Below are 24,618 nucleotides of genomic sequence, written 5' to 3' on the forward strand. Positions count from 1 at the left end.
AGGGACAAGATTGTAGACCTACACAAGGCTGGAATGGGCTACAAGACCATCGCCAAGCAGCTTGGTCAGAAGGTGACAACAGTTGGTGCGATTATTTGCAAATGGAAGAAACACAAAAGAACTGTCAATCTCCCTCGGCCTGGGGCTCCATGCAAGATCTCACCTCGTGGAGTTGCAATGATCATGAGAACGGTGAGGAATCAGCCCAGAACTACACGGGAGGATCTTGTCAATGATGTCAAGGCAGCTGGGACCATAGTCACCAAGAAAACAATTGGTAACACACTACGCTGTGAAGGACTGAAATCCTACAGCGCCCGCAAGGTCCCCCTGCTCAAGAAAGCACATATACAGGCCCGTCTGAAGTTTGCCAATGAACATCTGAATGATTCAGAGGAGAACTGGGTGAAAGTGTTGTGGTCAGATGAGACCAAAATGGAGCTCTTTGGCATCAACTCAACTCGCCGTGTTTGGAGGAGGAGGAATGCTGCCTATGACCCCAAGAACACCATCCCCACCGTCAAACATGGAGGTGGAAACATTATGCTTTGGGGGTGTTTTTCTGCTAAGGGGACAGGACAACTTCACCGCATCAAAGGGACGATGGACGGGGCCATGTACCGTCAAATCTTGGGTGAGAACCTCCTTCCCTCAGCCAGGGCATTGAAAATGGGTTGTGGATGGGTATTCCAGCATGACCCAAAACACACGGCCAAGGCAACAAAGGAGTGGCCCAAGAAGAAGCACATTAAGGTCCTGGATTGACCTAGCCAGTCTCCAGACCTTAATCCCATAGATAATCTGTGGAGGGAGCTGAAGGTTCGAGTTGCCAAACGTCAGCCTCGAAACCTTAATGACTTGGAGAAGATCTGCAAAGAGGAGTGGGACAAAATCCCTCCTGAGATGTGTGCAAACCTGGTGGCCAACTACAAGAAACGTCTGACCTCTGATTGCCAACAAGGATTTTGCCACCAAGTACTAAGTCATGTATTGTAGAGGGGTCAAATACTTATTTCCCTCATTAAAATGCAAATCAATTTATAAGATTTTTGACATGTGTTTTTCTGGATTTTTTTGTTGTTATTCTGTCTCTCACTGTTCAAATAAACCTACCATTAAAATTATAGACTGATCATGTCTTTGTCAGTGGGCAAAACGTACAAAATCAGCAGGGAATCAAATACTTTTTCCCTCACTACATACTGTTACAAACTAGATCAATACATTACACACTGTTACAAACTAGATCAATAAATTACACACTGTTACAAACTAGATCAATACATTACATACTGTTACAAACTAGATCAATACATTACATACTGTTACAAACTAGATCAATAAATTACACACTGTTACAAACTAGATCAATACATTACATACTGTTACAAACTAGATCAATACACACTGTTACAAACTAGATCAATACATACTGTTACAAACTAGATCAATACATTACATACTGTTACAAACTAGATCAATACATACTGTTACAAACTAGATCAATACATTACATACTGTTACAAACTAGATCAATACATACTGTTACAAACTAGATCAATACATACTGTTACAAACTAGATCAATACATTACATACTGTTACAAACTAGATCAATACATTACATACTGTTACAAACTAGATCAATACACACTGTTACAAACTAGATCAATACATTACATACTGTTACAAACTAGATCAATACATTACATACTGTTACAAACGTGATCAATACATTACATACTGTTACAAACTAGATCAATACATTACATACTGTTACAAACGTGATCAATACATTACATACTGTTACAAACTAGATCAATACATTACACACTGTTACAAACTAGATCAATACATTACATACTGTTACAAACGTGATCAATACATTACATACTGTTACAAACTAGATCAATACATACTGTTACAAACGTGATCAATAGATTACATACTGTTACAAACTAGATCAAAACATTACATACTGTTACAAACTAGATCAATACATACTGTTACAAACTAGATCAATACATTACATACTGTTACAAACTAGATCAATACATTACATACTGTTACAAACTAGATCAATACATTACACACTGTTACAAACTAGATCAATACACACTGTTACAAACTAGATCAATACATTACATACTGTTACAAACTAGATCAATACATTACATACTGTTACAAAATAGATCAATACATACTGTTACAAACTAGATCAATACATTACATACTGTTACAAACTAGATCAATACATTACATACTGTTACAAACTAGTTCAATACATACTGTTACAAACTAGATCAAAACATACTGTTACAAACTAGATCAATACATTACATACTGTTACAAACTAGATCAATACATACTGTTACAAACTAGATCAATACATTACATACTGTTACAAACTAGTTCAATACATACTGTTACAAACTAGATCAATACACACTGTTACAAACTAGATCAATACATACTGTTACAAACTAGATCAATACATTACATACTGTTACAAACTAGATCAATACATTACATACTGTTACAAACTAGTTCAATACATACTGTTACAAACTAGATCAAAACATACTGTTACAAACTAGATCAATACATTACATACTGTTACAAACTAGATCAATACATACTGTTACAAACTAGATCAATACATTACATACTGTTACAAACTAGTTCAATACATACTGTTACAAACTAGATCAATACACACTGTTACAAACTAGATCAATACATACTGTTACAAACTAGATCAATACATACTGTTACAAACTAGATCAATACATTACATACTGTTACAAACTAGTTTAATACACACTGTTACAAACTAGATCAATACATTACACACTGTTACAAACTAGATCAATACATTACATACTGTTACAAACTAGATCAATACATTACATACTGTTACAAACTAGATCAATACATTACATACGGTTACAAACTAGATCAATACATTACATACTGTTACAAACTAGATCAATACACACTGTTACAAACTAGATCAATACATACTGTTACAAACTAGATCAATACATTACATACTGTTACAAACTAGTTCAATACACACTGTTACAAACTAGATCAATACATACTGTTACAAACTAGATCAATACATACTGTTACAAACTAGATCAATACATTACATACTGTTACAAACTAGATCAATACATTACATACTGTTACAAACTAGATCAATACATACTGTTACAAACTAGATCAATACATACTGTTACAAACTAGATCAATACATTACATACTGTTACAAACTAGATAAAAACATACTGTTACAAACTAGATCAATACATTACAAACTGTTACAAACTAGTTCAATACATACTGTTACAAACTAGATCAATACATACTGTTACAAACTAGATCAATACATGACATACTGTTACAAACTAGATCAATACATACTGTTACAAACTAGATCAATACATTACATACTGTTACAAACTAGTTCAATACATACTGTTACAAACTAGATCAATACACACTGTTACAAACTAGATCAATACATACTGTTACAAACTAGATCAATACATACTGTTACAAACTAGATCAATACATACTGTTACAAACTAGATCAATACATTACATACTGTTACAAACTAGATCAATACATACTGTTACAAACTAGATCAATACATTACATACTGTTACAAACTAGATCAATACATACTGTTACAAACTAGATCAATACATTACATACTGTTACAAACTAGTTTAATACACACTGTTACAAACTAGATCAATACATACTGTTACAAACTAGATCAATACATTACATACTGTTACAAACTAGTTCAATACATACTGTTACAAACTAGATCAATACACACTGTTACAAACTAGATCAATACATACTGTTACAAACTAGATCAATACATACTGTTACAAACTAGATCAATACATTACATACTGTTACAAACTAGATCAATACACACTGTTACAAACTAGATCAATACATTACATACTGTTACAAACTAGATCAATACATTACATACTGTTACAAACGTGATCAATACATTACATACTGTTACAAACTAGATCAATACATTACATACTGTTACAAACGTGATCAATACATTACATACTGTTACAAACTAGATCAATACATTACACACTGTTACAAACTAGATCAATACATTACATACTGTTACAAACGTGATCAATACATTACATACTGTTACAAACTAGATCAATACATACTGTTACAAACGTGATCAATAGATTACATACTGTTACAAACTAGATCAATACATTACATACTGTTACAAACTAGATCAATACATACTGTTACAAACTAGATCAATACATTACATACTGTTACAAACTAGATCAATACATTACATACTGTTACAAACTAGATCAATACATTACATACTGTTACAAACTAGATCAATACATTACACACTGTTACAAACTAGATCAATACACACTGTTACAAACTAGATCAATACATTACATACTGTTACAAACTAGATCAATACATTACATACTGTTACAAAATAGATCAATACATACTGTTACAAACTAGATCAATACATTACATACTGTTACAAACTAGATCAATACATACTGTTACAAACTAGATCAATACATACTGTTACAAACTAGATCAATACATTACATACTGTTACAAACTAGATCAATACATACTGTTACAAACTAGATCAATACATTACATACTGTTACAAACTAGTTCAATGCATACTGTTACAAACTAGATCAATACACACTGTTACAAACTAGATCAATACATACTGTTACAAACTAGATCAATACATACTGTTACAAACTAGATCAATACATTACATACTGTTACAAACTAGTTTAATACACACTGTTACAAACTAGATCAATACATACTGTTACAAACTAGATCAATACATTACACACTGTTACAAACTAGATCAATACATTACATACTGTTACAAACTAGATCAATACATTACATACTGTTACAAACTAGATCAATACATTACATACTGTTACAAACTAGATCAATACATTACATACTGTTACAAACTAGATCAATACACACTGTTACAAACTAGATCAATACATACTGTTACAAACTAGATCAATACATTACATACTGTTACAAACTAGTTCAATACACACTGTTACAAACTAGATCAATACATACTGTTACAAACTAGATCAATACATACTGTTACAAACTAGATCAATACATTACATACTGTTACAAACTAGATCAATACATTACATACTGTTACAAACTAGATCAATACATACTGTTACAAACTAGATCAATACATACTGTTACAAACTAGATCAATACATTACATACTGTTACAAACTAGATAAAAACATACTGTTACAAACTAGATCAATACATTACATAATGTTACAAACTAGATCAATACATTACATACTGTTACAAACTAGATCAATACATTACATATGTTACAAACTAGATCAATACATACTGTTACAAACTAGATCAATACATACTGTTACAAACTAGATCAATACATACTGTTACAAACTAGATCAATACATTACATACTGTTACAAACTAGATCAATACATTACATACTGTTACAAACTAGATCAATACATACTGTTACAAACTAGATCAATACATTACATACTGTTACAAACTAGTTCAATACATACTGTTACAAACTAGATCAATACATTACATACTGTTACAAACTAGATCAATACATTACATACTGTTACAAACTAGATCAATACATACTGTTACAAACTAGATCAATACATTACATACTGTTACAAACTAGATCAATACATTACATACTGTTACAAACTAGATCAATACATTACATACTGTTACAAACTAGATCAATACATTACACACTGTTACAAACTAGATCAATACACACTGTTACAAACTAGATCAATACATTACATACTGTTACAAACTAGATCAATACATTACATACTGTTACAAAATAGATCAATACATACTGTTACAAACTAGATCAATACATTACATACTGTTACAAACTAGATCAATACATTACATACTGTTACAAACTAGATCAATACATTACAAACTGTTACAAACTAGTTCAATACATACTGTTACAAACTAGATCAATACATACTGTTACAAACTAGATCAATACATGACATACTGTTACAAACTAGATCAATACATACTGTTACAAACTAGATCAATACATTACATACTGTTACAAACTAGTTCAATACATACTGTTACAAACTAGATCAATACACACTGTTACAAACTAGATCAATACATACTGTTACAAACTAGATCAATACATACTGTTACAAACTAGATCAATACATTACATACTGTTACAAACTAGTTTAATACACACTGTTACAAACTAGATCAATACATACTGTTACAAACTAGATCAATACATTACACACTGTTACAAACTAGATCAATACATTACATACTGTTACAAACTAGATCAATACATTACATACTGTTACAAACTAGATCAATACATTACATACTGTTACAAACTAGATCAATACATTACATACTGTTACAAACTAGATCAATACACACTGTTACAAACTAGATCAATACATACTGTTACAAACTAGATCAATACATTACATACTGTTACAAACTAGTTCAATACACACTGTTACAAACTAGATCAATACATACTGTTACAAACTAGATCAATACATACTGTTACAAACTAGATCAATACATTACATACTGTTACAAACTAGATCAATACATTACATACTGTTACAAACTAGATCAATACATACTGTTACAAACTAGATCAATACATACTGTTACAAACTAGATCAATACATTACATACTGTTACAAACTAGATAAAAACATACTGTTACAAACTAGATCAATACATTACATAATGTTACAAACTAGATCAATACATTACATACTGTTACAAACTAGATCAATACATTACATATGTTACAGACTAGATCAATACATACTGTTACAAACTAGATCAATACATACTGTTACAAACTAGATCAATACATACTGTTACAAACTAGATCAATACATTACATACTGTTACAAACTAGATCAATACATTACATACTGTTACAAACTAGATCAATACATTACATACTGTTACAAACTATATCAATACATTACATACTGTTACAAACTAGATCAATACATACTGTTACAAACTAGATCAATACATTACATACTGTTACAAACTAGTTCAATACACACTGTTACAAACTAGATCAATACATTACACACTGTTACAAACTAGATCAATACATTACATACTGTTACAAACTAGATCAATACATTACATACTGTTACAAACTAGATCAATACATACTGTTACAAACTAGATCAATACATTACATACTGTTACAAACTAGATCAATACATTACAGACGGTTACAAACTAGATCAATACATTACAGACGGTTACAAACTAGATCAATACATTATATACTTACAAACTAGATCAATACATTACATACTGTTACAAACTAGATCAATACACACTGTTACAAACTAGATCAATACATTACATAATGTTACAAACTAGATCAATACATTACATACTGTTACAAACTAGATCAATACACACTGTTACAAACTAGATCAATATATTACACACTGTTACAAACTAGATCAATACATTACATACTGTTACAAACTAGATCAATACATTACATACTGTTACAAACTAGATCAATACACACTGTTACAAACTAGATCAATACATTACATACTGTTACAAACTAGATCAATACATACTGTTACAAACTAGATCAATACATTACATACTGTTACAAACTAGATCAATACACACTGTTACAAACTAGATCAATACATTACATACTGTTACAAACTAGTTCAATACGTACTGTTACAATCTAGATCAATACACACTGTTACAAACTAGATCAATACATTACACAGTTACAAACTAGATCAATACATTACATACTGTTACAAACTAGATCAATACATTACATACTTTTACAAACTAGATCAATACATTACATACTGTTACAAACTAGATCAAAACATACTGTTACAAACTAGATCAATACATACTGTTACAAACTAGATCAATACATTACATACTGTTACAAACTAGATCAATACATACTGTTACAAACTAGATCAATACATTACATACTGTTACAAACTAGATCAATACATACTGTTACAAACTAGATCAATACATTACACACTGTTACAAACTAGATCAATACATTACATACTGTTACAAACTAGATCAATACATTACACACTGTTACAAACTAGATCAATACATTACATACTGTTACAAACTAGATCAATACATACTGTTACAAACTAGATCAATACATTACATACTGTTACAAACTAGATCAATACATTACACACTGTTACAAACTAGATCAATACATACTGTTACAAACTAGATCAATACATACTGTTACAAACTAGATCAATACATTACATACTTTTACAAACTAGATCAATACACACTGTTACAAACTAGATCAATACATTACACACTGTTACAAACTAGATCAATACATTACATACTGTTACAAACTAGATCAATACATATTGTTACAAACTAGATCAATACATTACATACTGTTACAAACTAGATCAATACACACTGTTACAAACTAGATCAATACATTACATACTGTTACAAACTAGATCAATACATACTGTTACAAACTAGATCAATACATTACATACTGTTACAAACTAGATCAATACACACTGTTACAAACTAGATCAATACATTACATACTGTTACAAACTAGATCAATACATACTGTTACAAACTAGATCAATACATTACATACTGTTACAAACTAGATCAATACATTACATACTGTTACAAACTAGATCAATACATACTGTTACAAACTAGATCAATACATTACATACTGTTACAAACTAGATCAATACATTACATACTGTTACAAACTAGATCAATACATACTGTTACAAACTAGATCAATACACACTGTTACAAACTAGATCAATACATTACATACTGTTACAAACTAGATCAATACATACTGTTACAAACTAGATCAATACATTACACACTGTTACAAACTAGATCAATACATTACATACTGTTACAAACTAGATCAATACATTACATACTGTTACAAACTAGATCAATACATTACATACTGTTACAAACTACATCAATACATTACATACTGTTACATACTAGATCAATACATACTGTTACAAACTAGATCAATACATTACATACTGTTACAAACTAGTTCAATACATACTGTTACAAACTAGATCAATGCACACTGTTACAAACTAGATCAATACATACTGTTACAAACTAGATCAATACATTACATACTGTTACAAACTACATCAATACATTACACACTTTTACAAACTAGATCAATACATACTGTTACAAACTAGATCAATACATACTGTTACAAACTAGATCAATACATTACATACTGTTACAAACTAGATCAATACATTACATACTGTTACAAACTAGATCAATACATTACATACTGTTACAAACTAGATCAATACATTACATACTGTTACAAACTACATCAATACATTACATACTGTTACAAACTAGATCAATACATACTGTTACAAACTAGATCAATACATTACACACTGTTACAAACTACATCAATACATTACATACTGTTACAAACTAGATCAATACATTACATACTGTTACAAACTAGATCAATACATTACATACTGTTACAAACTAGATCAATACATTACATACTGTTACAAACTAGGTCAATACTGTTACAAACTAGATCATTACATACTGTTACAAACTAGATCAATACTGTCAATGGAAGGGGAAAAAAAGGTGCAGTGTGTTAATGTAAGACTGATGCATGATGGGAGACGCCCTCCTCTCCCCATCCAGGCATCGTAACAGGGGGAAGCTGAGTGACTTGGTAGCGGAACATCTCGATCATCTCCACTACCTGAACGATATCCTCACTATCAATTGTGAGTTCCTGAACGATGTCCTGACAGACCACCTCCTCAACCGCCTGTTCCTACCCCTCTACGTCTTCTCTCTGGTCTGCCCTGAACAGGTAGGTGGAGGGGTGTGGGTGGGTGTGGGTGTGGGTGGTTGTGGGTAGGTGTGGGTGGGTGGTTGTGGGTAGTTGTGGGTGTGGGTGGTCGTACAGCTGGTGTGGGTATGTATGTGTACCGGTGTAACCAATACTATGTGTACCTGACATGTTGTCTGTCTGTTGCAGTCTGAAGATCGTAAGATCAACCCTCAGGTGTCCCTTAACCTGCTGTCACAGGTGTGTACCTGCACACACACACACGCACACACGCGCACACACACACACACACACACACACACACACACACACACACACACACACAATGACACCTCACCACACGTCACCACATCACACCAGACCAGACCACACCTCACCACACCTCACCACATCACACCAGACCACACCTCACCCCACCCAGATGGAACAAAAGAAACTTGTCAGACAGACGGTGGTAATGTTGTAATTTTTTGTTGGCTGGGTGTGTCTCTCTCTGTAGGTGTTTCTCATTATCCATTACCAACCCCTGGTCAACTCTCTGGCTGAAGTCATCTTCAACGGAGACCTGTCTGTCTTCACACAACACAAAAACACAGTGAGTGTGTACACACACACACACACACACACACACACACACACACACACACACACACAGAGGAACACACACTCACACACACACACACACACACACACACACACACACACACACACACACACAGAGGAACACTGACACACACACTCACACACACACACACACACACACACACACACACACACACACACACACACACAGAGACTCACACACTCACACACATAGAGGAACACACACTCACACTCACACACTCACACTCACACAGACACACATACACACTCACACAGACACACATACACACACTCACACACACACACACACACACACACGGGTGCTCTGTAGGTGGGTATGAAAGTGTGGATCAGAAGAGGTCAGGATGTTTCACCCAGAGGACATTTACCATTTTAGATACATTACATCTGTTATTCAACCCACATGAAGACATTACCATTTTAGATACATTACATCTGTTATTCAACCCACATGAAGACATTACCATTTTAGATACATTACATCTGTTATTCAACCCACATGAAGACATTACCATTCAGATACATTACATCTGTTATTCAACCCACATGAAGACATTACCATTTTATATACATTACATCTGTTATTCAACCCACATGAAGACATTACCATTCAGATACATTATCTGTTATTCAACCCACATGAAGACATTACCATTTAGATACATTACATCTGTTATTCAACCCACATGAAGACATTACCATTTTAGATACATTACATCTGTTATTCAACCCACATGAAGACATTACCATTTTAGATACATTACATCTGTTATTCAACCCACATGAAGACATTACCATTCAGATACATTATCTGTTATTCAACCCACATGAAGACATTACCATTTTAGATACATTACATCTGTTATTCAACCCACATGAAGACATTACCATTCAGAAACAGTGCTATGAAAAAGTATTTGCCCCCTTTCTAATTTTCTCAATTTTTGCATATTTGTGATACTGAATGTTATCAGATCTTCAACCAAAACCTAATATTAGATAAAGGGAACATAAGTGGACAAATAACACAACAATTACATATTTATTTAATAAACAAAGTCATGCAACACCCAATGCCCCTGTGTGAAAAAGTAATTGCACCCTTACACTCAATAACTGGTTGTGCCACCTTTAGCTGCAATGACTCCAACCAAATGCTTCCTGTAGTTGTTGATCAGTCTCTCACGTCGCTGTGGAGGAATTTTGGCCCACTCTTCCATGCAGAACTGCTTTAACTCAGCGACATTTGTGGGTTTTCAAGCATGAACTGCTCGTTTCAAGTCCTGCCACAACATCTCAATTGGGATTAGGTCTGGACTTTTGACTAGGTCATTCCAAAACTTCAAATTTGTTGCTTTTTAGCAATTTTCATGTAGACTTGATTGTGTGTTTTGGATCATTGTCTTGCTGCATGACCCAGCTGGGCTTTTAATCACTTTTTCACACAGGGGAATTGGGTGTTGCATAACTTTGTTTATGAAATAAATATGTAATTGTTGTGTTATTTGTTCACTTATGTTCCCTTTATCTAATATTAGGTTTTGGTTGAAGATCTGATAACATTCAGTATCACAAATATGCAAAAGTAGAGAAAATTAGAAAAGGGGGCAGATACATTTTCATTTACATTTACGTCATTTAGCAGACGCTCTTATCCAGAGCGACTTACAAATTGGTGCATTCACCTTATAGCCAGTGGGATAACCACTTTACAATGTTATTTTTTTGTGGGGGGGGGGGGGTGGGGGGGGTAGAAGGATTACTTTATCCTATCCCAGGTATTCCTTAAAGAGGTGGGGTTTCAAATGTCTCCGGAAGGTGGTGAGTGACTCCGCTGTCCTGGCGTCGTGAGGGAGCTTGTTCCACCATTGGGGTGCCAGAGCAGCGAACAGTTTTGACTGGGCTGAGCGGGAACTGTGCTTCCGTAGAGGTAGTGGAGCCAGCAGGCCAGAGGTGGATGAACGCGACGCCCTCGTTTGGGTGTAGGGACTGATCAGAGCCTGAAGGTACGGAGGTGCCGTTCCCCTCACTGCTCCATAGGCAAGCACCATGGTCTTGTAGCACTGTTTCTGAATGGTAATGTCTTCATGTGGGTTGAATAACAGATAATGTATCTGAATGGTAATGTCTTCATGTGGGTTGAATAACAGATGTAATGTATCTAAAATGGTAATGTCTTCATGTGGGTTGAATAACAGATAATGTATCTGAATGGTAATGTCTTCATGTGGGTTGAATAACAGATAATGTATCTGAATGGTAATGTCTTCATGTGGGTTGAATAACAGATAATGTATCTGAATGGTAATGTCTTCATGTGGGTTGAATAACAGATAATGTATCTGAATGGTAATGTCTTCATGTGGGTTGAATAACAGATAATGTATCTGAATGGTAATGTCTTCATGTGGGTTGAATAACAGATAATGTATCTGAATGGTAATGTCTTCATGTGGGTTGAATAACAGATAATGTATCTGAATGGTAATGTCTTCATGTGAGTTGAATAACAGATAATGTATCTAAAATGGTAATGTCTTCATGTGGGTTGAATAACAGATGTAATGTATCTAAAATGGTAATGTCTTCATGTGGGTTGAATAACAGATGTAATGTATCTAAAATGGTAATGTCTTCATGTGGGTTGAATAACAGATGTAATGTATCTAAAATGGTAATGTCTTCATGTGGGTTGAATAACAGATAATGTATCTGAATGGTAATGTCTTCATGTGGGTTGAATAACAGATAATGTATCTGAATGGTAATGTCTTCATGTGGGTTGAATAACAGATAATGTATCTGAATGGTAATGTCTTCATGTGGGTTGAATAACAGATAATGTATCTGAATGGTAATGTCTTCATATGGGTTGAATAACAGATAATGTATCTGAATGGTAATGTCTTCATGTGGGTTGAATAACAGATGTAATGTATCTAAAATGGTAATGTCTTCATGTGGGTTGAATAACAGATGTAATGTATCTAAAATGGTAATGTCTTCATGTGGGTTGAATAACAGATGTAATGTATCTAAAATGGTAATGTCTTCATGTGGGTTGAATAACAGATGTAATGTATCTAAAATGGTAATGTCTTCATGTGGGTTGAATAACAGATGTAATGTATCTAAAATGGTAATGTCTTCATGTGGGTTGAATAACAGATGTAATGTATCTAAAATGGTAATGTCTTCATGTGGGTTGAATAACAGATAATGTATCTGAATTTCTTCTGGGTGAAACATCCTGATCTGTTATTCAACCCACATGAAGACATTACCATTTTAGATACATTACATCTGTTATTCAACCCACATGAAGACATTACCATTTTAGATACATTATCTGTTATTCAACCCACATGAAGACATTACCATTCAGATACATTATCTGTTATTCAACCCACATGAAGACATTACCATTCAGATACATTATCTGTTATTCAATCCACATGAAGACATTACCATTCAGATACATTATCTGTTATTCAACCCACATGAAGACATTACCATTTTAGATACATTACATCTGTTATTCAACCCACATGAAGACATTACCATTTTAGATACATTATCTGTTATTCAACCCACATGAAGACATTACCATTCAGATACATTATCTGTTATTCAACCCACATGAAGACATTACCATTCAGATACATTATCTGTTATTCAACCCACATGAAGACATTACCATTCAGATACATTATCTGTTATTCATTCCACATGAAGACATTACCATTCAGATACATTACATCTGTTATTCAAACCACATGAAGACATTACCATTCAGATACATTATCTGTTATTCAACCCACATGAAGACATTACCATTCAGATACATTATCTGTTATTCAACCCACATGAAGACATTACCATTCAGATACATCTGTTAATCAACTCGCAGTGTTAAGCTCTGCATCATCATTTTGTTTTGGGAGCAGCCTCTCGCTGGTGAAGAACATGTGACTTTGGCTTGCGTGTGTCAGCGTGTGTGTGTGTGTGTGTGTCTGTGTGTGTGTCTGTGTGTGTGTGGTCTGTGACTAGAATTATTTTCTGAGCGTGAGTGATTTACCAGAAAATGCTCGCTGCATGCTGCAGACACACACACACACACACACCACAACACACACACACACACACACACACACACATACACACACACACACACACACACACACACACACACACACACACACACACACAGACACACACACACAGACACACACACACACACAGACACACACACACACACACACACAGACTTTCAACGAAACAAAACATGGTAGCTAGAATGTGGTGCAGTTAAAAGTGGAGAATTGGTTGTGTGGGTGACTGTACGTCTCAAATAGGTGGTGTCTTATTCCAGACATACACTATACAGTGCCTTCTGAAAGTATTCAGACCCCTTGACTTTTTCCACATTTTGTTACGTTACAGCCTAAAATTGATTCAATTGTTTTTTTTCCCCCTCATCAATCTACACACAATACCCCATAATGACGAAGCAAAAAACAGGTTTTTAGAAATGGGGTTCTTGGTCACCTCCTTGACCAAGGCCCTTCTCCCCCGATTACTCAGTTTGGCCGGGCGGCCAGCTCTAGGAAGAGTCTTGGTGGTTCCAAACTTCTTCCATTTAAGAATGATGGAGGCCACTGTGTTCTTGGGGACCTTCAATGCTGCAGACATTTTTTGGTGCCCTTCCCCAGATCTGTGCCTCTACACAATTCTGTCTCGGAGCTCTACGGACAATTCCTTCGACCTCATGGCTTGGTTTTTGCTCTGACATGCACTGTCAACTGTGGGACCTTACATAGACAGGTGTGTGCCTTTCCAAATCCTGTCCAATCAATTGAATTTACCACAGGTGGACTCCAATCAAGGTTGTAGAAACATTTCAAGGAATGATCAATGGAAACAGGATGCACCTGAGCTCAATTACGAGTCTCATAGCAAAGGGTCTGAATACGTACGTAAATAAGGTATTTCTGTTTTTTATGTGGAAAAAGTCAATGGGTCTGAATATTTTCCGAATGCACAGAAGTATGTGCACACACCACTTCAAATTGCTGGCAGTAGAATGGCCTTACTGAAGAGCTCAGTGACTTTCAACGTGGCACCGTCATGGGATGCCACCTTTCCAACAAGTCAATTCATCACATTTCTGCCCTGCTAGAGCTGCCCCGGTCAACTGTAAGTGCTGTTGTTGAGAAGTGGAAACGTCTAGGAGCAACAACGGCTCAGCCGTGAAGTGGTAGGCCACACAAGCTCACAGAACAGGACCACCAAAATAATCTGTCCTCGGTTGCAACACTCACTGCAGAGTTCCAAACTTTCTCTGGAAGCAACGTTCGTCGGGAAGAACTGTTCGTCGGGAGTTCCATGAAATGGGTTTCCATGGCCGAGCAGCCGCACACAAACCTCTAAGATCACCATGCGCAATGCCAAGCGTCGGCTGGAGTGGTGTAAAGCTCGCCGCCATTGGACTCTGGAGCAGTGGAAACACGTCCTCTGGAGTGGTGTAAAGCTCGCCGCCATTGGACTCTGGAGCAGTGGAAACACGTCCTCTGGAGTGGTGTAAAGCTCGCCGCCATTGGACTCTGGAGCAGTGGAAACACGTCCTCTGGAGGGATGAATCACGCTTCCCCGTCTGGCATTCCGACGGAGGAATCTGGGTTTGGCGGATGCCAGGAGAACGCTACCTGCCCCAATGCATAGTGCCAACTTTATAGTTTGATGGAGGAGGAATAATGGTCTGGGGCTGTTTTTCATGGTTCAGGTCCCTTAGTTCCAGTGAAGGGAAATCTTAACGCTACAGCATACAATGAGGGGAAAAAGTATTTGATCCCCTGCTGATTTTGTACGTTTGTCCACTGACAAAGAAATGAACAGTCTATAATTTTTATGGTAGGTTTATTTGAACAGTGAGAGACAGAATAACAACAACAAAAATCCAGAAAAACGTTATAAATTGATTTGCATTTTAATGAGGGAAATAAGTATTTGACCCCCCCCTCAATCAGAAAGATTTCTGGCTCCCTCTTAAAGGGAGTGCTCCTAATCTCAGCTTGTTACCTGTATAAAAGACACCTGTCCACAGAAGCAATCAATCAATCAGATTCCAAACTCTCCACCATGGCCAAGACCAAAGAGCTCTCCAAGGATGTCAGGGACAAGATTGTAGACCTACACAAGGCTGGAATGGGCTACAAGACCATCGCCAAGCAGCTTGGTGAGAAGGTGACAACAGTTGGTGCGATTATTTGCAAATGGAAGAAACACAAAAGAACTGTCAATCTCCCTCGGCCTGGGGCTCCATGCAAGATCTCACCTCGTGAAGATGCAATGATCATGAGAACGGTGAGGAATCAGCCCAGAACTACACGGGATGATCTTGTCAATGATCTCAAGACATCTGGGACCATAGTCACCAAGAAAACAATTGGTAACACACTACGCCGTGAAGGACTGAAATCCTGCAGCACCCGCAAGGTCCCCCTGCTCAAGAAAGCACATATACATGCCCGTCTGAAGTTTGCAAATGAACATCTGAATGATTCAGAGGAGAACTGGGTGAAAGTGTTGTGGTCAGATGAGACCAAAATGGAGCTCTTTGGCATCAACTAAACTCGCCGTGTTTGGAGGAGGAGGAATGCTGCCTATGACCCCAAGAACACCATCCCCACCGTCAAACATGGAGGTGGAAACATTATGCTTTGGGGGTGTTTTTCTGCTAAGGGGACAGGACAACGTCACTGCATCAAAGGGACAATGGACGGGGCCATGTACCGTTAAATCTTGGGTGAGAACCTCCTTCCCTCAGCCAGGGCATTGAAAATGGGTCGTGGATGGGTATTCCAGCATGACAATGACCCAAAACACACGGCCAAGGCAACAAAGGAGTGGCTCAAGAAGAAGCACATTAAGGTCCTGGAGTGGCCTAGCCAGTCTCCAGACCTTAATCCCATAGAAAATCTGTGGAGGGAGCTGAAGGTTCGAGTTGCCAAACGTCAGCCTCGAAACCTTAATGACTTGGAGAAGATCTGCAAAGAGGAGTGGAACAAAATCCCTCCTGAGATGTGTGCAAACCTGGTGGCCAACTACCAGAAACGTCTGACCTCTGTGATTGCCAACAAGGGTTTTGCCACCAAGTACAAAGTCATGTTTTGCAGAGGGGTCAAATAAGTATTTCCCTCATTAAAATGCAAATCAATTTATAACATTTTTGACATGCGTTTTTCTGGATTTGTTGTTGTTGTTATTCTGTCTCTCACTGTTCAAATAAACCTACCATTAAAATTATAGACTGATCATGTCTTTGTCAGTGGGCAAACGTACAAAATCAGCAGGGGATCAAATACTTTTTTCCCTCTCTGTACAATGACATTCTAGATGATTCTGTGCTTCCAACTTTATGGCAACGGTTTGGGGAAAGTTCCCTTTCCTGTTTCAGCATGCCCCCGTGCACAAAGCGAGGTCCAAACAGAAATGGTTTGTTGGGATGAATTGGAACGCCGTCTGCGAGCCAGGCCTAATCGCCCAACATCAGTGCCCAACCTCACTAATGCTCTCGTGGCAGAATGGAAGCAAGTCCCCGCAGCAATGTTCCAACATCTAGTGGAAAGCCTTCCCAGAAGAGTGGAGGCTGTTATAGCAGCAAAGGGGGGACCAACTCCATATTAATGCAGATGATTTTGGAACGAGATGTTTGACCAGCAGGTGTCCACATACTGTTGGTCATGTTGTGTAAGTCCTGTACTACTGAAATAAAACCAATAACTCTGTTACTGTTAGTCAATGGAAGACTGTTCTGTAGTGGGGTCCTATTAAAACTGTTACTGTTAGTCAATGGAAGACTGTTCTGTAGTGGGGTCCTATTAAAACTGTTACTGTTAGTCAATGGAAGACTGTTTTAGAGTAAAATGTCCCTGGTGTTTTGGGGGATGTGATGGAATAACCTCCTTATCTCTTCTAGATATTATTGACATGGACAAGAAAAACAAATTCAGCTGTAAAAAATCACCATTCAAATCATCTGTATCTTCCTTGTTTAGAAAACGGTCCTCCTTTTCATCCTGTAAGGAAGTGTATTCATGTATGAATGGATGTTCTCATTACTGCTGCTGACTTCTTGGTCCTCTGTAGCTCAGCTGGTAGAGCACGGCGCTTGTAACGCCAAGGTAGTGGGTTCGATTCCCCGGGACCACCCATATACAAAAAATGTATGCACGCATGACTGTAAGTCGCTTTGGATAAAAGCGTCTGCTAAATGGCATATAATTATTATTGTTATTATTATTATTATTATTATTATTATTATTATTATTATTATTATTTACTTCTTAGAAGGCATGTTGGTTGATTACTGCTTACTGGCACACACACATACACACATTGTACATACTCGCATACGTACACACACACACACACACACACACACATTGTACATACTCGCATACGTACACACACACACACACACACACACACACACACACACACATTGTACATACTCGCATACGTACATACACACACACACACACATACACACATTGTACATACTCGCATACGTACATACACACACACACACACATACACACATTGTACATACTCGCATACGTACACACACACACACACACACACACACACACACACACACACCTGTGTGTATGGTAACGTTGGTCTTACATGATTCTAAGCTATAGGGCTGTTTTGCGAGCACAGACTGGAATATGTTTTCGGGATTCATCTTGAGTTTTACCATATCAGTCACCGGCTTGTGCATCGACGACATCGTCCACACAGTGACCGTACGTACGTACAGCGCGTTCTGGAAAATATTCAGACCCCGTCCTTTTTCCACATTTTGCTACGTTACAGCCTTATTCTAAAATTGATTAAATTAATGATTTCCCTCATCAATCTACACACAATATCACATAATGACAAAGCGAAAACAGGCAAACGCATACCTTATTTACGTAAGTATTCAGACCCTTTGCTATGAGACTCGAAATTGCGCTCAGGCGCATCCTGTTTCCAATGATCATCCTTGAGATGTTTCTACAACTTGATTGGAGTCCACCTGTGGAAAATTCAATTGATTAGACATGATTTAGAAAGGCACACACCTGTCTATATAAGGTCCCACAGTTGACAGTGCATGTCAGATCAAAAACCAAGCCATGAGGTCGAAGGAATTGTCTCTAGAGCTCAGAGACAGGATTGTGTCGAGGCACAGATCGGGGGAAGGGTACCAAAACATTTCTGCAGCATTGAAGGTCCCCAAGAACACAGTGGCCTCCATCATTCTTAAATCCCTCTCTCCCTCCCTCCCCCATCCCTCTCTCCCTCTCTCCCTCCCCCATGCCTCTCTCCCTTCCTCCCTCCCCCCGTCCCTCCCTCTCTCCCTCCCTCCCTCCCTCCCTCCCTCCCCCCGTCCCTCTCTCCTTCTGTCTCTCCAGGTGAGCGCAGGCGTGCGTCGGTTCACCAAGCCTCCCGAGTCTCTGGAGCGGTCTCTGGAGCTGTCCTGCAATCGGGGGCGCAAGCGAGCCCAGAAACGGCCCAACTACAAGAACCTGGGAGAGGAGGAGGAGGAGGAGGAGAGGCCGGGGGGAGGAAGAGAGGAGGGCTTGGAGGATGGAGAGAGGGAGAAGGCTCCAGGTACAGAAGGGAGTAGTAAAGGGATCGGCAGGACTAGTGGGGAGATGGAAGGTGAGTGTGTCTGTGTGTGCAGGACAGGACAACTACATATCCCATCACCACCCTGGGATTACCTACCCAGCAGCCAGTGCGGCAGTGGCCCTCTTCTCCAAAACTGTCACCCTCTGAAATAAATTATAAAACAGATCGATAGATTTAAAATTGGAATCAAATTCATATGAAACTGTAGATCAGTGTCTCTCTGTCTCCCCCCTCCTTAAAGACTGAATAAATAGGACCGTTTTTCATCTGAACACTAAAATCCAGTTTGGAGACCAGGCCTGCCTTCTCTCTGTGAATGCCTGTCACTCACCTGGTCTCCATGGTTACAACTGTCACTACCACAGTCTCCCATGGTTACGCCTGTGTCTACCCCGGTCTCCATGGTTACACCATTCATCCTGTGCTCCTCACCTCCGCCTGTCTCTCACCTCTCCTGGTGTTTCACCTCACTACTTTATAATAATAATTATCCTCCAAGCTTATAACAGGCTGTATTGTTGTAGTGGTGTGATAACAGGCTGTGCGTTGTAGCGGTGTGATAACAGGCTGTGGTGTTGTAGCGGTGTGATAACAGGCTGTGTTGTTGTAGCGGTGTGATAACAGGCTGTGGTGTTGTAGCGGTGTGATAACAGGCTGTGGTGTTGTAGCGGTGTGATAACAGGCTGTGTTGTTGTAGCGGTGTGATAACAGGCTGTGTGTTGTAGCGGTGTGATAACAGGATGTGTGTTGTAGCGGTGTGATAACAGGCTGTGGTGTTGTAGCGGTGTGATAACAGGCTGTGGTGTTGTAGCGGTGTGATAACAGGCTGTGGTGTTGTAGTGGTGTGATAACAGGCTGTGCGTTGTAGCGGTGTGATAACAGGCTGTGTTGTTGTAGCGGTGTGATAACAGGCTGTGTTGTTGTAGCGGTGTGATAACAGGCTGTGGTGTTGTAGCGGTGTGATAACAGCCTGTGTGTTGTAGCGGTGTGATAACAGGCTGTGGTGTTGTAGCGGTGTTATAACAGGCTGTATTGTTGTAGTGGTGTGATAACAGGCTGTGTGTTGTAGCGGTGTGATAACAGGCTGTGTGTTGTAGCGGTGTGATAACAGGCTGTGTGTTGTAGCGGTGTGATAACAGGCTGTGTGTTGTAGCAGTGTGATAACAGGCTGTGTTGTTGTAGCGGTGTGATAACAGGCTGTGTGTTGTAGCGGTGTGATAACAGGCTGTGGTGTTGTAGCGGTGTGATAACAGGCTGTGTGTTGTAGCGGTGTGATAACAGGATGTGGTGTTGTAGCGGTGTGATAACAGGCTGTGTTGTTGTAGCGGTGTGATAACAGGCTGTGTGTTGTAGCGGTGTGATAACAGGCTGTGTTGTTGTAGCGGTGTGATAACAGGCTGTGTTGTAGCGGTGTGATAACAGGCTGTGTTGTTGTAGCGGTGTGATAACAGGCTGTGTTGTAGCGGTGTGATAACATGCTGTGTGTTGTAGTGGTGTGATAACAGGCTGTGGTGTTGTAGCGGTGTGATAACAGGCTGTGTGTTGTAGCGGTGTGATAACAGGCTGTGTTGTTGTAGCGGTGTGATAACAGGCTGTGTTGTTGCGGTGTGATAACAGGCTGTGGTGTTGTAGCGGTGTGATAACAGGCTGTGTGTTGTTGCGGTGTGATAACAGGCTGTGGTGTTGTAGCGGTGTGATAACAGGCTGTGTGTTGTAGCGGTGTGATAACAGGCTGTGTTGTTGTAGCGGTGTGATAACAGGCTGTGTTGTTGTAGTGGTGTGATAACAGGCTGTGTGTTGTAGCGGTGTGATAACAGGCTGTGTTGTTGTAGTGGTGTGATAACAGGCTGTGTGTTGTAGCGGTGTGATAACAGGCTGTGTTGTTGTAGCGGTGTGATAACAGGCTGTATTGTTGTAGTGGTGTGATAACAGGCTGTGTTGTTGTAGCGGTGTGATAACAGGCTGTGGTGTTGTAGCGGTGTGATAACAGGCTGTGGTGTTGTAGCGGTGTGATAACAGGCTGTGTTGTTGTAGCGGTGTGATAACAGGCTGTGGTGTTGTAGCGGTGTGATAACAGGCTGTGGTGTTGTAGCGGTGTGATAACAGGCTGTGGTGTTGTAGCGGTGTGATAACAGGCTGTGTTGTTGTAGCGGTGTGATAACAGGCTGTGTTGTTGTAGCGGTGTGATAACAGGCTGTGTTGTTGTAGCGGTGTGATAACAGGCTGTGTGTTGTAGCGGTGTGATAACAGGCTGTGTTGTTGTAGCGGTGTGATAACAGGCTGTATTGTTGTAGCGGTGTGATAACAGGCTGTGTTGTTGTAGCGGTGTGATAACAGGCTGTGTTGTTGTAGCGGTGTGATAACAGGCTGTGTTGTTGTAGCGGTGTGATAACAGGCTGTGTTGTTGTAGCGGTGTGATAACAGGCTGTGTTGTTGTAGCGGTGTGATAACAGGCTGTGTGTTGTAGCGGTGTGATAACAGGCTGTGTGTTGTAGCGGTGTGATAACAGGCTGTGTGTTGTAGCGGTGTGATAACAGGCTGTGTGTTGTAGCGGTGTGATAACAGGCTGTATTGTTGTAGTGGTGTGATAACAGGCTGTGTGTTGTAGCGGTGTGATAACAGGCTGTATTGTTGTAGTGGTGTGATAACAGGCTGTGTGTTGTAGCGGTGTGATAACAGTGTGTGTGTTGTAGCGGTGTGATAACAGGCTGTGTTGTTGTAGCGGTGTGATAACAGGCTGTGTTGTTGTAGCGGTGTGATAACAGGCTGTGTTGTAGCGGTGTGATAACAGGCTGTGTGTTGTAGAGGTGTGATAACAGGCTGTGTGTTGTTGTAGCGGTGTGATAACAGGCTGTGTGTTGTAGCGGTGTGATAACAGGCTGTGTGTTGTAGCGGTGTGATAACAGGCTGTGTGTTGTAGCGGTGTGATAACAGGCTGTGTGTTGTAGCGGTGTGATAACAGGCTGTGTGTTGTAGTGGTGTGATAACAGGCTGTGTGTTGTAGCGGTGTAATAACAGGCTGTGTGTTGTAGCGGTGTGATAACAGGCTGTGTGTTGTAGCGGTGTGATAACAGGCTGTGTGTTGTAGCGGTGTGATAACAGGCTGTGTGTTGTAGCGGTGTGATAACAGGCTGTGTTGTTGTAGCGGTGTGATAACAGGCTGTGTTGTTGTAGCGGTGTGATAACAGGGTGTGGTGTTGTAGCGGTGTGATAACAGGCTGTGTGTTGTAGCGGTGTGATAACAGGCTGTGTGTTGTAGCGGTGTGATAACAGGCTGTGTGTTGTAGTGGTGTGATAACAGGCTGTGTGTTGTAGCGGTGTAATAACAGGCTGTGTGTTGTAGCGGTGTGATAACAGGCTGTGTGTTGTAGTGGTGTGATAACAGGCTGTGTGTTGTAGCGGTGTGATAACAGGCTGTGTGTTGTAGCGGTGTGATAACAGGCTGTGTGTTGTAGCGGTGTGATAACAGGCTGTGTGTTGTAGCGGTGTGATAACAGGCTGTGTGTTGTAGCGGTGTGATAACAGGCTGTGTGTTGTAGCGGTGTGATAACAGGCTGTGTGTTGTAGCGGTGTGATAACAGGCTGTGTGTTGTAGCGGTGTGATAACAGGCTGTGTGTTGTAGCGGTGTGATAACAGGCTGTGTGTTGTAGCGGTGTGATAACAGGCTGTGTGTTGTAGCGGTGTGATAACATGCTGTGTGTTGTAGCGGTGTGATAACAGGCTGTGGGTGTTGTAGCGGTGTGATAACAGGCTGTGTGTTGTAGCGGTGTGATAACAGGCTGTGTTGTTGTAGCGGTGTGATAACAGGCTGTGTGTTGTAGCGGTGTGATAACAGGCTGTGTGTTGTAGCGGTGTGATAACAGGCTGTGTGTTGTTGTAGCGGTGTGATAACAGGCTGTGTTGTTGTAGCGGTGTGATAACAGGCTGTGTTGTTGTAGCGGTGTGATAACAGGCTGTGTTGTTGTAGCGGTGTGATAACAGGCTGTGTTGTTGTAGCGGTGTGATAACAGGCTGTGTTGTTGTAGCGGTGTGATAACAGGCTGTGTGTTGTAGCGGTGTGATAACAGGCTGTGTGTTGTAGCGGTGTGATAACAGGCTGTGTGTTGTAGCGGTGTGATAACAGGCTGTGTGTTGTAGCGGTGTGATAACAGGCTGTGTGTTGTAGCGGTGTGATAACAGGCTGTGTGTTGTAGCGGTGTGATAACAGGCTGTGTGTTGTAGCGGTGTGATAACAGGCTGTGTGTTGTAGCGGTGTGAT

General features: G+C 38.9%; 2 protein-coding genes across 2 annotated transcripts in view; one reads left to right on the plus strand and one right to left on the minus strand.

The window, feature by feature from the left end:
- LOC311122719 (protein CLEC16A-like) overlaps positions 1 to 24,618 on the plus strand; it is a gene marked incomplete at both ends in the record, with an annotated part of 51,044 nt that overhangs the window by 24,642 nt on the left and 1,784 nt on the right. Inside the window, 4 exons of the mRNA XM_084197048.1 lie at positions 9,898 to 10,072; positions 10,241 to 10,291; positions 10,551 to 10,646; positions 20,140 to 20,389. Of these exons, the coding sequence (XP_084053174.1) occupies positions 9,898 to 10,072; positions 10,241 to 10,291; positions 10,551 to 10,646; positions 20,140 to 20,389 (572 nt within the window). The remainder of the gene's footprint in view (positions 1 to 9,897; positions 10,073 to 10,240; positions 10,292 to 10,550; positions 10,647 to 20,139; positions 20,390 to 24,618) is intronic.
- Positions 20,452 to 24,052, minus strand: LOC311122717 (uncharacterized protein; the record flags this gene model as incomplete). Its single annotated transcript, XM_084197047.1, has 4 exons — positions 20,452 to 20,502; positions 21,388 to 21,560; positions 21,850 to 21,870; positions 22,270 to 24,052. The coding sequence occupies 4 exons, from the start codon at positions 24,050 to 24,052 to the stop codon at positions 20,452 to 20,454; spliced, it is 2,028 nt and encodes a 675-aa protein (XP_084053173.1).

The sequence above is a fragment of the Coregonus lavaretus genome (assembly GCF_964263955.1).
Source record: "Coregonus lavaretus genome assembly, contig: HAP1_SCAFFOLD_4020, whole genome shotgun sequence".
Lineage (NCBI taxonomy): Eukaryota > Metazoa > Chordata > Actinopteri > Salmoniformes > Salmonidae > Coregonus > Coregonus lavaretus.